Here is a 14,401-nt window from a genome sequence, read left to right as displayed (position 1 = left end):
ACTTGACAGCTGGAACCATTCCTTATTTTAAATACAAAGTCAAAATATAAACTTAAGATTACTACTACTGTGCTAAGAGGGATAGGAATCATGGCTGAATGGCTCTCGGCCAATCATTATAAGATGACATATTAGCAAGAGTTGAAGTTTGACAGTGAGACCATAAAAGTCAAGATTCTACTCGCTCTAGGTAAACATCACTCTCCTCATAAGCAAAGGCAGATTCCTGTTTCCTTGGCCATAATTCCAACTCCTTCCCTGAGTGATGAGGCCAACACAGAGCTTCACAAAATAGTGAAATCTTTCATGAGGCTCATTAATGGTAATCAGTGGGGTCATTAATAAAATTTAGCAAGTGTAAAATATAACTATGTAAAACCATTCATTAAAAAGTCATGAAAGCAGGAAAGCTAGACACTACATCTATTTGCTGACTCTGCAGGTATGCAGGGAAAAATATGCCTGTATCGAAAGAAAAACTAACCGCTTAACAAATGTGGTGCACACTTGAGATGTGGAATGCTGAAAAAGGGGATGGGAAAATTAGCCTGTGCTCAAGCTGAGGGCTTATTGGGGGGAGGCATTTTTATAAACAAAAAAGCTCCTCCCCAAGAAAGAAAAATACCCTCACAAGGAATGTGTATTGTCATTGCTCTTCAGAGGACAGAATGTTGAGGTCAGTTGAGATAAGGGAGGTGATTGGTCTGCTCGAACTCTCTTACAATGCCATGAGCCCTGACCTGGATAGCCCAGGATAGCCTAATCTCATCAGATCTTGGAAGTGAAGCAGGGGCAGTCCTGGCTAGACAGTTCTAGGATCTGGCTATACTGTATGCATGCCACACAATAAGTAAATAATAACCATATCATGCTCTTAAGTAACCTAACCAGACCTTGCTTAAAGTATTCTGCCAATGTTTAGAATATACTGTCATACTTCAGATTGAAAAAAATGCAGTCTTCAAATATTTTTATTTTTAGAGAATGAATATAGAAAGTCACATCTCATTCTAAAACTTGGGAAAGAAATACAAAAGTAATATGTAGCATATAGGGCTTCTCTATGAGAATACAATCTTAGTTTTGTGCCTAGTAACGGAGTACCATGAACATCCCCAAAATGTCTTGTGATATAATGACACTGACTCTATTTCTTCCGTCTTTTCCCCACTATAGCAGTAAGGTCAGAATAACCATCCGCATTATTTTCAAGGATTCATCTTTAAAATACGGAGGACAGCTTCTTCTGTCTTTAAGGGGGAAATGGTTTTAGTTTAAATGGGTTAGATTGCTTTAAGTGGCACCACCATTTGTGAGAAATTGCAGTATCCTGGAGATGAAAACTACTTTGGGTAGTTATTCATTGATCTTTGGAAGACATGGGTATTTACAACAGCGGAAGATGTGAGTACAAAAAGTAGAAACAGCATTCACGGGAACGTTTAAACGCGGAGATGGATCACTCCTTTTTGCTAAACTTCCTGTGATGAAAGAAGCCTTAGTGGAATGGATTGAACCCATCTGCCAAGGCTATTTGGCTGCCCTGCAGAACATGCTGACATTTCAAGGCTACTATTATCCCAGTCACCCTGTTGTAAACATAATGTGGACAGACAGTCCAGCAAAAAGGTCCATGCAAAATTTTGACTCCTGCTATCGTAATCTCATGTGGTGGTTCCAGTCCCATCTGGGTCCTCAAATGCCTGCTGATTAGGTTTTAAAAAGTGCTAGGAGCTCCATCCACAGAACTCCCAATGTATCAGGTCCTCTATCTCTTGCCAAACCTTTAACGAATGACAGACTTTCAAATTAAAACCAGAAGCAGACAGCACACCTGCTTAAAATACAAAGCACCATTCAGGCCTGTTGCCTTTTTTTTTCAGATGCAGAACCCAACCCAAAGCTAGGACAGCTCTTTAAAGCCAACAGAAAGGGACTGCACATTGCGCCTTACAGAAGTGACATGTGCAGCATTTATGTCACTTTCAGGCTTTAAAAAGTTCATAGTACTTTGTGGCTAATAGAAGATGGCTGGTAATTGGCACAGAAGTGTCATGGGTGGCAGACACAGGGCAGGCACACAGGGCACAGGGTGCCCAGGCTAGATTAAGCCAGTAATCCTCAAAATCCATCCCATATGATGTAAACAGGTATATAGATAATTTCCATTTAGGCTGATGGAACAAACAAAGAGAATTTGAGGGTCTAACCCTAAACAGTTATACCCTTATAAATCTATTTGAGTCAATGGACTTAGAAAGATTAACTTTGCTTAGGATGGCACTGCAAGGTTTCACTTGCACCCAGCTGATGTACAGCTAATTCCTTGTAATTACAGTATTGTGAGAATAAAGCTCATCTTTTTTTTCTCTTCAAAGCTCATGTGTATAAGGATAGCTAAACAGTGACACAGCAAAAAGGTTTAAGCTTTCCTTGAACTAAAGAAGGGATTCATTTGAACAGCAGGGGTAGAAATTTTCAGATAAACTTCCTTAATGCTAGATTAAGCACTATCAAACACACATGTAACTATGGCAGCACATGAAAGACCTTCAAGTACAGCAGTAAAATGTATTATGGATGTTCCGATGTTGCAACTTAAAGAATTCCAGTTCAGTGCTTCAAATATCTACTTTACCCTATTTGTTTTTGCTTCAGGAAAACCTATGTGTGCAGTTCATCTTCAAATAAAACACTTGACAAAAACAACAAGTTCAGATGTAACATATTAACTAAACCAAAGTGCATGATGGACATGGTGGGAGTTCTGCAGAAAAATATTTTCTGCAAATCACTCCCTCCCACTGAGGATGGACCCGCTGCCTCAGATTGTGAATCCCTTGGCTCACGCCAGCCACTCAGGAAGTTGGGATGGGCAACTGGCAACCGCCGAGGGGAGCAGCTCGTACCAATGCCTGTGCCAAAGGGAAGGCTGCGAGAGTTTGCACTGGGCTGCTGTTGGGCATTGCACCTCACAAGCACCTGCTGCACCCATCCTCAGATCCATCCAAGCCATCAGCAGTCATTGTGCATGCCACTGAGCCATCCTTCGCCTCTTGGGATGGATATCGGGTGCGGGCTGGTCAGGATGCAGGGCTTCCACCACCCACAGGGGGCTTGTCGGTGCCCAGTGCACCTCCATCAAGTATAGCACCCAGGTCATGAGCCCTAGTTGCAATCCCCGAGATATAATGTTGATTCAAACACACCTTTCTAAGCAGGAAATTCTGCTTTATTCTTTTGTCCAATCAGGTAAGTAACAAATACTTATATAAATTACTCCCCTTTCCCTTTGTGATACTTTTCCTATTTAGAGCTAAAATTCTAGAACAGCAGCCATGTTAGTGTCTAGTAGCAAAATTTAACAGGAGTCCAATTACACCTTAATTACACCTTAATTACACCTTAACACCATCTACACATCCGATGAAGCGAGCTCTGATTCACAAAGGACATCTTGTTAAGTTTTAGGGTGCCACTGGACTCCTGTTTGGAACAAAATGAAAGCATTTTTGTAATTTGTGGGGCTTGGAGAGAGAAGCGGTCTTGAAAATGGATGATCTCAGCGGCTAGAGAAGCAAGGAGGAAGAGAACACTGCAAGAAGTTGTGTCAGTGCAATCCTTAGCAGGTCTATTCAGAATCCTAGTGAGATCTATGAAATGGGGTCTACTTACATGAACGCATTCTTAGGATTGCACCATTAGAGTGGGAAGACAATTTTAAGTTCATTAATAAATCTGTCGTTGGCCTTTTGCTTGTTTCTAATTCCTCCCATCTTAAAAACAAACAACAGTTCTGTTGCTTCTTAGACATTCAGCCACATAGTGGCCTATTCTAATACTGCATAAGGCAAGTCTTCAGGTATTTTCAAATGTCCTTGATAAAAGTGTTCTTTTTTTTCCCAAAGTGAAATCAGCTCTGTGTTGTCTTTAGTGGTTTTGTAGGTTCCTTCCTTATTTAGGTGATTTTAAGCACTCCCTTCTTCAATGCTTTGCAGCTGCAGCCTTGGGCCAATGTGGGCCCTGCCCCCACGCCGTGCGCATGCGTTGCTCCCCACCACAGTCCGCGCTGGAAACAAAGAGCCGGGTAGAGCATCTCCTCCAAACAAGGCAATCCTCACATCCGCTTCAATTGCTCTAGCCAAGCTGGCTGCATAGCTGTCTATAGATTTATGGACTTCCGCTTTTACGTGGAGAACAGAATTCTTTGCAGTGTCTGAAGAAAGTACAACCACACAGAGAGGGTAACATAACACTATACTAGGGGAATGGATTTAGCTTTTGTAAACAACAAATGACTTTACATGCGTGATACACACACTCGTACACCTATCAGTGTGGAGGTCAGGATTCCACATGGAATAGCATGGTAATTCTAAATGGAGATGTGATCCAAGCATGGGAATGCGCCCTATAGTGCATTGTCATTAGCTTGACAATGGCAGCTATATACCAAGGATGCAGATCTTACATGCTGAAGCCACTATAGCAACATTTAGCTAGCTAACAATAAGACCCTAAAAGTCTTCTATTTAGAAAGCTTTAGAACAAGAGGAAACTAGCTTTGATCAAATGACATGTTGCCTTGGGGAAGCCTCTGATGTGTAGTCTAGTCTTGAAAAAATAGCTATGGGTGATATAGATAGGAACCAGGTTGTTCTTCCCTTGTTGCACATTCAGAGTTAAAAATGACCTGCCCAAAAGGTACTTTTAGCCAAAATAGAGGGGGGGGGGAAACAAGACAGTCACCATCTGTCCGATCTTTCCCTATTTCTTATTATTATTGGATTTCTAACCCGCCGTTCCCTTGAGGCTCGCGGCGGATAACATGTAAAAACCCCATAAAACCCCTAATACATAAAACACCTAAGAACAATCCCCAACCCACCCCACCTGATGGCGGCGGAACTATCCAGGAAACCAGGGTCACTGGGCTAAAAGCATGCGAGGGCGAAATTCTTCCTTTCCCAATTCTGTGACCCTAATCTGTATTCTTTCCCCCCTCCCAAACCGCTGCTCTAAAGGCTAACTATAAGTTGGGGAATCTACAGTGCGATCCTAAAGTTATACCTGGTCATCTCGCCCTTTAAATCTCCTTGAAGAAAAGGACCAGAAGTTTTTGTTTCTTTTTTAAAGAACTTGGGGATAAGTAGTTCATCGTACTAAAGTGTTGTAACAGTGATCCTACAGTGATCTAACAAGTGATTCTTTTTTTTTAATCTGAAAAATCCCTCCAGTGTATATAGGGAGAAGAATGGTAATCACAGGGCTAAGGCAAATAGCACTGACATAGATGGAGCCTGCATAAAATACATACCTTTCCATCTACATGGCATCCAAAGTGGCTTGATAACAATCCTTCAAAAAAAGATTTTATCAAATAAGGTTTGGAAAAGTTTGCAGCAAATGAGGGGAAAACCGAACTGGCATGAACAGAGGACAACTTTATGGGGATGCTCTGAGTAAACTTCAAAGTGGAGCAAAGCATCCATGTGTAAACAGCCTTGCCCTTCCACATCAAGTGTGCCAAGCTGTTTCTGCAGTGCTGTGTTGTCCTTTAAATCTTGCACCAGAGTTCAATACAATTTTAAATTCTTAACAGATTAAAACAAGAAATCTCTTATATTTGTAACACCTCATTATCAAAAAGCAGTCTAAGCCCACCTTTAAGTTGCTCCACTTCATCTTCAAATGTCACAGAACTCCGCCGCCGATGGGAATAAATGTAGTGTGGATGATTAACTCCATCCGAGCTGTAGTCTTCAAGCAGCATAACGTCTGTTCCTAAAAGGAAACCAGAGCTTGAGACAGTATATTTAGGAAAGCTTTCCTATTGGACGGATGGATGCAAACCTCCATCGGATTTAACTGCCCAAGGGTGGAATTAATACTGAATGCCAAGCACAAAGGAGCATCTGTAGGGCAGAACTAAGATGTGCATTCTGTGGTCGGGTGAGATGTGTCTTAGGACAATGGAAAAACTGGAAATGCTAATTAAAACTATCTAAAAGAATATAACTAGAATTTAAACAAGAACACATGTTTAAAATGAGTTATTTTGTGGTTTGCACGTTTATGTCAGTATTGCATCTACCTATATAATCACAATGACCCGACTGATTTAGTCAATTAAAAAAAAAATCAAGTGAAAGAAACAAATTGCGAGCCGCAAGGGAGTGGTGGGTAATAAATTCAATAATAATAATAATAATAATAATAATAATAATAATAATAATATTGCATAGCTGTCAGACACACACTGCAGGAGTACAGTGAAATATTAGGTCATACAAGGGACCAAATCTCTGTCAGAACTGAAGCCCATTGCAAGGCCACAGAAGAGGCCTGGGTCCCAGGGCAGCTCTTCTATAAGCTGTGATCTGCCTTTCAGTATTCCTGTTCCAGTTAGGATCTTTTTCAGTCTCCCAGGCTGCATTTGTAGCTTGGTTTGCAGTACTGCATAGGAGAAGGAGACAATTATAGTTTCCCATAGGAGTAGCCTGTGTTAATCTGATGCAGAAAATAAATAAATCCCTGTGGCACCTTAAAGACTAACAATTTTTTATTCGAGTATAACCTTCCATTGATTAAATGCCTTTTCCTCAGACAGACATAGTCGCTGTAATGCTTATCAGATTCCTCACATTCCCTCTAAAATGTAAACGCTTTGGCATTACAACTAACACAGCTCTGACAGCAAAAACATGTTCTCCAGCTTCAGCCGAACCTCAAATTTACCTTGCAAGAAACAGAAAACTCTAGGCAGCTTGAGAGTTCTCGCCACCTACATGCAAAATGCTGGGAACACGATTAGAAAGAGTTACCTGAATCCTGAGAGCAGCTGAACCCAGTGTCTCCAGTGCTGCTGCTGTGTCCTAAGGGTCGCTCGCCAGCCATGAGTGCTGTGAGATGTGGGGATAGCCCCAAGTCTGCAAAAGAGTTCCAGTATTATTAACAATGTATAGTTCAGCAAGAGGATCTTAACAGAAACATTGTCACAAACCTGTTCTGACAACCTGATTCATTTGCCAGTGGATCAAAAGTGGCTGGCAATAAATGAAACCATCGAAAAATTTTATTATGCTTATATAAATTAGACTTATGTAAGAATTGTGATTGCAGGAATGCCTTCTCTAAAGGAGAAATCCAAGGCAAGGAAATTCTTATGTTTCTTTTTCATTATATGAAGAGATATGAATGTTTCCCCCACAAAAACCCTTTTGGAAACAATCATGTCTTTGCACCTATATGCATTATCTGCATATATATCTATAAACTATAGGTGCGGGCATGACACTATACTTGGAGATCTATAGCTGTGCTGGAGGGGCAGAATATAAATGTGAAAATAAATAAATAAAAATGCTTTGTTACCTGTGATCCTATTAGAAATACTAAATAATCTGGATGTCCTCTGCCGTTGAACAAATGATTCTCTGTAGTACCGGTCTCCGAAGCACATTCCCAGCAATTCCTTGCGGACAGTTTTATTCCAGAGTCCATAAATCAGAGGGTGGCATATAGCACTAGTGAAAGACAGCCACGTTGCTAATGTCTCCAAAGCAGGAGAAATGCTGTTTTTCCCCCAAAGTGCCTCGGATGTAATTACCACCATGTAAGGCCCCCATGTGATCACAAAAGCACCAATCACAACTAAGATTGTTATCAAAGCTTTGCATTGGTTGGCAGAATAAACCACTCCCTGAAAAGCGTTCCTTCGACTGCCTGAGGAGGAAGTTGAAGTGCTAGAGTTCTTTCTCCCATTCCTTTGGGTATCTTCCTCTGCAATGACCACGCTCCCGCAATGAATCTTCCGTGCCTTAATCCTGGCCACGCGGAATATGAATCCGTAGCAAATCATCATTACTACGAAAGGCAGCAGAGCACACCAGATCTGCCAAAAGGCAGTATAACCAGCCTCTTTATGCCAAGCAGCCACACACATCCATTTGAACTGATCAAACTCTAAGGAAGACCAGCCGAAGAGGGGAGGCAGGCATCCAATGAGAGAATGTAGCCACACGTACACAATGGCGACAACTGCTCTGTTACCCGTAATCTTCATTGGGTAAATCATTGGGTACAAGACAGCATAGTATCTGAGGGAAAAACACAAATATATGCATATATAAAACTGCAATTAGTAGATAAATGAGTTGATCTATTGAATGTCAGTTCTGTCTGGATATATTTACCCAGCAAAATGGGTAATTTACCATACACCTGGAAATTAAAAGATGTGAAATTGCCAAGGTTAAAGGATTATAGTATGATACTATTAGTAGACTATTGTTTGTAATTACTCGATATCAGACCATCCGTTTATGTAAAACTTATATGAATGTACTATAATAAATTTCAGATGGGGCTATTTACATCGCATCAAGGAAGAGGGTGGCTGTGACAATTTGTTGGAAGGAGAAGAAAGGGCACATTGGCTGAAATGTAATGTCACACTTCTGAGTCTGCTTGTTACCATACTAATCTGTGGTGTCCTTGGTCTAATATTACTGACAGTTTTTCTTGGTACATAATATTTGCCTGTTCTATTGGGTCTCCCGAAATCCTTGTTTTGGAAAGTATTTCTTGTAAACTTTCTACGTTTGTTTTTTAAAAAGTCTATTGAAACACATGGAATCAGATTGCAGGCGGAATGACGTAGGCCAAGCCCATACATGGAGATGGTCTGTTTATGACATTTCAGAAATAAAACAGAAACCTCTCTTTCATGACTCATGAGATATGATGCGATTTGATTGTGTGTGTGCCAGTTTACAAGTATGTACAAGGCCCACTGTAATAATACATGTATTTAAAACATATGTTTGTAGTGTCATATACAATATCAGTGGAATCTTTCCCAGTAAAGTCAGCATTACATGTTTGGAATCCAGTTTAGCCAACTGACTTGGAGAGGTTTACACTGCTTTGTAAGCCAGATTTTCTACTGTCTTTGCAGTTATGAAAGCTAACGGTGCATAAAGAGTCCCATGGAGATGTATCTTTTAGTCCAAACAGTGAAATATATCTACACTGGCAGCAAGCCATTTGGATGACACAACCCACATTGGTGTGGGGTCTTGGAACTGTGTTTGGGAAATAACACCAATACAAACTACCCAGTATATCTGCACAATAGGTATTTAAAGTGCTGAGACCGAATTTTAGACCCAGGTGTAAAACGGATCAGACTAAAGGTTCTGGTTATTACCTTCAAGGCCATACGCGGTCAGGGCCCAGTGTACCTGAGGGACCGCCTCACCGCCTATGCCCCCAAAAGAGCTCTGCGCTCTACTACCACCAACCAGCTAAGGATCCCTGGCCCTAAAGAAGTCCGTCTGGTCTCGACCAGGGCCAGAGCATTCTCTGTTCTGGCCCCTACCTGGTGGAACGAGCTCCCAGAAGAGATCAGGGCCCTGACGGAGCTTAAACAGTTCCGCAGGGCCTGCAAAAAGGAGCTCCTCCACCAGGCATTTGGCTGAGACCAGACGTAATCAACAGCGACCAAGGGCCCCTGCTCCCCCCCACCCCCCCCTCAGAATTCAATAAATAAACCACCCCCCTCAGAATCCCATCAATAAGCCCTGGACCTGTTTGTAGTACTATATTGTTATACCGTTATATTGTGCTGTTATTTTGGTTACAATTATTAGTTATCAGTTATACATGTTACAGACTGTTTTATGTATTGTTCTCTGTTATGATGTAAACCGCCCTGAGCCTCCGGGGAGGGCGGTATACAAGTATGATAAATAAATAAATAAATAAATAAATAAATAAATAAAAACAGTCTCAAAATACTAGAACCTAAGAGGATAAAATAAAGCACTAGGAAAAGTTTCCATGTTAATGAATAATATGCTATTTATTGATTGCATATCATCAGTAGGGTACTTGAGCATTCCAGTCCCAAGCCTGGGTAAATGGGGAGGGTTAAGGAAAGACCTGGCAACCTATCTTGAAAAAAAATTGGCCCTTCCATGACTGAACAAATTTGATCTCCCCAGTGTTGTTATTTATGTTGTTACTTAATTGTTATGATGTATTGAAACTGTATGTTATTGATTAAATTATTATAATGTTCCATGTAAAAAATTTCATAATGTTCCATGTAAACCGCCCAGAGCTGTAAAGAATGGGCGGTATAGAAATCCAAATAAATAAATTAAATAAAATAAATAAGAAAATCCTGACTGAGCAGTAATATCAGGGCTGTCTCAGCCTCACCTCCCTCACAGGGTGTCTGTTATGGGGAGAGGAAAGGGAAGGCAATTTTGATATGGAGCCCACTGGTGAGCCCCTCAGGCCGGAAGGTACCGAACAAGTGACTGGGGAGGAGCAAGGATCTGCAGCAAGTAGCCCTGGATTCTGTGATGTGCTTGGGGCAAATACAGCAGGAACCCAGGTGCTGATGCTGCCAATGGTGAAGGCAAGGTGGTCACCAGCCAGAACATTGCATGGCAAGGCAGTGCGGGATCGGGGATCATGGTGATGGCTGTGCCGTGGGTTAGCCAAGAGTCATACATGACTGAATGGCTGACCAAAACAACCACAACCTTAATATCTAAAGAGGAAAAAGTCTGCTAGAAACCATGCTGCATATTGATGACAATAAATACTCCCATGAGGCACAACTTCATGACATGGCCATATTGTATTATCAGATGCACAGCATATTTCTGTGCCTCGAACACTAAATTCTGGGCATTCTGACCTGCTGCTGCTCTCCCACATAGCACATAATGTAAGATTAGCCTACCGGTCTATAGCAATGAGCCCAAGAGTGAGCATGCTGGCAGAACTGATCAGCATGTACAGCAGGGCAGAGAAGTTGCACCAAACGACTCCGAAGATCCATTCCCTCCGGATGGAGCTGGTGACAACAAAAGGAAGCACCAGCACAGAAAGAAGGAAGTTGGAGAGGGTCAGGCTGAACACAAACTTGTTGCTCAGTGTGAGGAGGTAGGATTTCTTGTAGAGGGTCAGCACAATCACCAAGTTCCCTAAACAGATGAAAATAGCAATGACAATAATAGCGATGGATTCTGTGATTCTGCCTGCCCCATCGTCCAGCAGCGTGAGGTTCTTCAATGCCTTCTCATTGCTGAGTGACGAGTTGATGCTCATTGTCAGAGCATAGGATGATAGAGAGGCCAGCTCATGCTGGGCACCTGTAAAGAAGGAAGGCATTAAAAAGTTAAACAAAAGCATTTACTCTGCCCCAATTGCTGGCCTGTGCTATGTGCTGCCCGTGCATACTGGAGATTCTGCATTGGCTCCCAAAGAGCTTCCCCCATAGAAACCCCCATGGATGTGCAGGTTTGCTGATGCACTGAAGTCTTTTGGAGCTTAGGAACATGCCTGTGCACGCTACACCTCCACTGAGCAAAACCTGAAGCCTTCCTCCAATGGAAGAGCTGCATAAGTTGGAGGCAGGTTCTTTAGGCTGAAGGAAATGCTTCCAGCCTGCGACATGCTACAGTCCGATATTTTATGGATTTGTGGCACCTTAGGAGGAATTTATGGCTGGGGGATGTATGGCTGTGGCAGGCAAACAGCGAGGGGGCATGTTTAGTGCAACTCTAACCCGGGACACACCCTCCCGTCCTAGATGCTCCCCCGCCCCGCCGCTTCCAGAGGCCGGAAAGGCTCCGCTTGCTCCCGCTCCCGGGACTGGCTCTTCTCTTCCAGCTCAGCCTTTCTCTCCCGAGGCCACCCAGCGAGGCGTGGAGAAGGGCGGCGCGCGGCGCTCTCCCGCCCGGGCCGGGCCGCCCCCCTCGCCCGCTTGCCCATGCCAGCCCCATCGGGGCAGCGAGACAAAGCAGGCGGCAGCTGCCGGGGCCAGGCGACCGAGGGCGGCAGAGCCCGTCCGGGGCAGGAGCATCCCCGCCCGCCCGCCTTACACAAAGGGAACTCCATTGCGCGCCACTCCAGCAAGACTCCGGCCGCCTGCCGCCCCTTCCCGCGGGGGCTCCACTCACCGTCGGAGGAAGCTCCTTGCCCCTTGCGCCGCCTCGAGCCTTCACGGGACGGCGCCCCAGACCCCCCACGGTCGCCGCCCGCGGAGTCCCAGGAAAGCTGCCCGGCCCCCCTCCTCCTCCTCCTCGACTCCTTCCCATCCCGCCAGCGTCTCCTCCTCGCCCCCTTTCACTCCGCCCCTGCCTCCTCCCCCCACAAGCCTCCCCTTCTCCGCTCCTTTGTCCTTTCCCAGTTCGACCCCCCCCCCGTCCCCCGCCTCATTCCTTCAGATTCCCTCACCCGGTCAGGGCTGGGCGAAATTCGTTTTCGAAAAGGCGGGGTGATGCCGACTGGGTGTAGTTCCAAGCGACGGTCTAGGCTGCCACCAGTGGGAAATGGTTTCTCACAGGCTCCCCACACTTTGCTTCCTTGCCCACCCCCCTCGCGTTCAACCAATTCCTTTCTCCGCGCTACTGAGTGAGACGAAAAGAAAGGCAGATTTTAGACACGAACAAACTCGAGGAACTGTAAGAAAACACAAGACTGGCAATGAAGTCCTGACATTTCCCTTCCCCTGTCCACAGAGGGATACCAACCTACACGTGGGACCAGGGGACTGCTGGGAATTACAGCTCTCCTCCAGACCACAGGGATCGGGTCCCCTGGAGATGTTTTGGGGAGTGGATGTTTTGGAAAGTGGAGTCTCTGGCATTGTATCCCACTGAAGTCTGTCCTCCCCTGGCTCCACCCCCAGATATCCAGGAATTCCCCAGCCTGGAGCTGGCAACTATACCCCCCCTCTGCCACTGGTGAGGGAAGCTGGCCACCCTATGCCCACCTGACTTTGCTGAGATGTTCTTGACAGGTATGGGCTTTGTTGGATCCAAAGTTTTTTCATATTGGAGGTAAATTGATATGATTTCAAAACATCTGCAAGGTTTCCAGTATCCTTAAGGTTGATTTGGGGGTTCTGCAGAGTTGGGGAGGATGGTTGGGGTAAGTGGCTAAAGTAGAAGCAAGGATGCTGGAAAGCCTAATTCTGACACTGGAGCTTTGAGTTAAGTTCCCATTAAGTTAAGCTCCCTAAATATTTGTGCAAATGTGCACCACTGAATAAAGGAAAACACTTAAAAGGAACAAAATAACAACTTTCTTATTGAGTGCTTTGCTTCTTTTGGTAAAGGTAAAGGTAAAGGTATCCCCTGTGCAAGCACCGAGTCATATCTGACCCTTGGGGTGACGCCCTCTAGCGTTTTCATGGCAGACTCAATACGGGGTGGTTTGCCAGTGCCTTCCCCAGTCATGACCGTTTACCCCCCAGCAAGCTGGGTACTCATTTTACCGACCTCGGAAGGATGGAAGGCTGAGTCAACCTTGAGCCGGCTGCTGGGATCGAACTCCCAACCTCATGGGCAAAGCTTTCAGGCAGCTGCCTTACCACTCTGCACCACAAGAGGCTCTTTCTTCTTTTGGTAGTCTGAACCAAATCTTGTTTTTACACTGCCTTTTATATTTCCATTAATTTAATCCTTATTGTTATATCCCTAGGTTCGTGGATGGAATGCCAGGCTACTGGGCAAACAAACAGCTCTTTATTGCCAATCTCAGGAGTGGATACAAGTTGCAGGAGGTGACAAGACCAAATAACCCCGCAGAAAACTGCAACATATATACATGTGGTAGACAAAGGGATCTCCCGCAGCCACACGATTGGCTAGATCGACTTGATTTAAACTGATTGGATCCAGCAGAGAGGATCTTTGCAAGCACATTAGCCGGTTTTGTATCTGCCAGGATCCTGCCTTGGACCTCAAGCTCAGTCCTCAGCAGATTCACATACACAACACTTACGTAAAAGATGGTGGGTATGCACACCACTCCTAGGTGCAAGTTGCTCAGGAAGAACTCACTGAAGAATTCAATTGCAATTCTGAAAAGAGCTAAGAGGGCAAGGAGAGCTATGGTGCAATTTGAGGTTATCGGTGTCTGTTGTGATGATTTATTGCAGTTTAAGTGTGTGGAAGAGCCTCTTGTGGCGCAGAGTGGTAAGGCAGCAGACATGCAGTCTGAAAGCTCTGCCCATGAGGCTGGGAGTTCGATCCCAGCAGCCGGCTCAAGGTTGACTCAGCCTTCCATCCTTCCGAGGTCGGTAAAATGAGTACCCAGCTTGCTGGAGGGTAAACGGTCATGACCGGTAAAGTGTTTGTGGACAAGAATCCATTTCATCCAATGCCTACAGTATTTTCATTGGGCAGCTGTGTCGTACTGATGTGCATTGAGAGAAAGAAACCGCAAAGAGGTTTTGCGGTTTGGAGCCCAGATTAGAATGGAGCCTACTCTGATTTGAGTCTTCTTGAGTTGCTCCTTCTCCCAGCAATGGTTTCCTGACTGGTGCAGCATCCCCCTGTGGAGGAAACCAGGGTTGCTAGCTCTGGGATGGGAA

At 44.3% G+C, this 14,401-nt stretch overlaps 1 protein-coding gene across 2 annotated transcripts; it reads right to left on the bottom strand.

Moving 5' to 3' along the window:
• Positions 1-955: 955 nt before the first annotated feature.
• GPR161 (G protein-coupled receptor 161) lies at positions 956-12,398 on the bottom strand. Of its 2 annotated transcripts, none has more exons than XM_077342031.1 (6): positions 12,259-12,398; positions 10,760-11,171; positions 7,375-8,099; positions 6,825-6,929; positions 5,665-5,784; positions 956-4,216 (listed from the first exon to the last, which is right to left on the bottom strand). In XM_077342031.1, the coding sequence occupies exons 2-6, from the start codon at positions 11,125-11,127 to the stop codon at positions 3,969-3,971; spliced, it is 1,566 nt and encodes a 521-aa protein (XP_077198146.1). In that variant the 5' UTR covers positions 11,128-11,171; positions 12,259-12,398; the 3' UTR covers positions 956-3,968. The 2 variants fall into 2 exon arrangements, with proteins under 2 accessions (XP_077198146.1, XP_077198147.1); XM_077342032.1 differs by lacking the exon at positions 12,259-12,398 and adding an exon at positions 11,982-12,133.
• Positions 12,399-14,401: the final 2,003 nt, after the last annotated feature.

Source organism: Paroedura picta, chromosome 6 (genome assembly GCF_049243985.1).
Source record: "Paroedura picta isolate Pp20150507F chromosome 6, Ppicta_v3.0, whole genome shotgun sequence".
NCBI classification, from domain to species: domain Eukaryota; kingdom Metazoa; phylum Chordata; class Lepidosauria; order Squamata; family Gekkonidae; genus Paroedura; species Paroedura picta.
The sequence above is the reverse complement of the archived record's forward strand: the minus strand, read 5'-3'. Positions and strand labels throughout refer to the sequence as shown.

What these genes read in the sequence shown, in the direction of transcription:
- GPR161 (XM_077342031.1), bottom strand. Translation starts at nt 11,127, where the DNA reads ATGAGCATCAACTCGTCACTCAGCAATGAGAAGGCATTGAAGAACCTC. An exon ending in CAGCTGCTCTCAGGATTCAG is followed by an intron (nt 5,785 to 6,824) that starts GTAACTCTTTCT and finishes GTTTCCTTTTAG; the next exon opens with GAACAGACGTTATGCTGCTT. An exon ending in TGAAGTGGAGCAACTTAAAG is followed by an intron (nt 4,217 to 5,664) that starts GTGGGCTTAGAC and finishes TACTTTCTTCAG; the next exon opens with ACACTGCAAAGAATTCTGTT.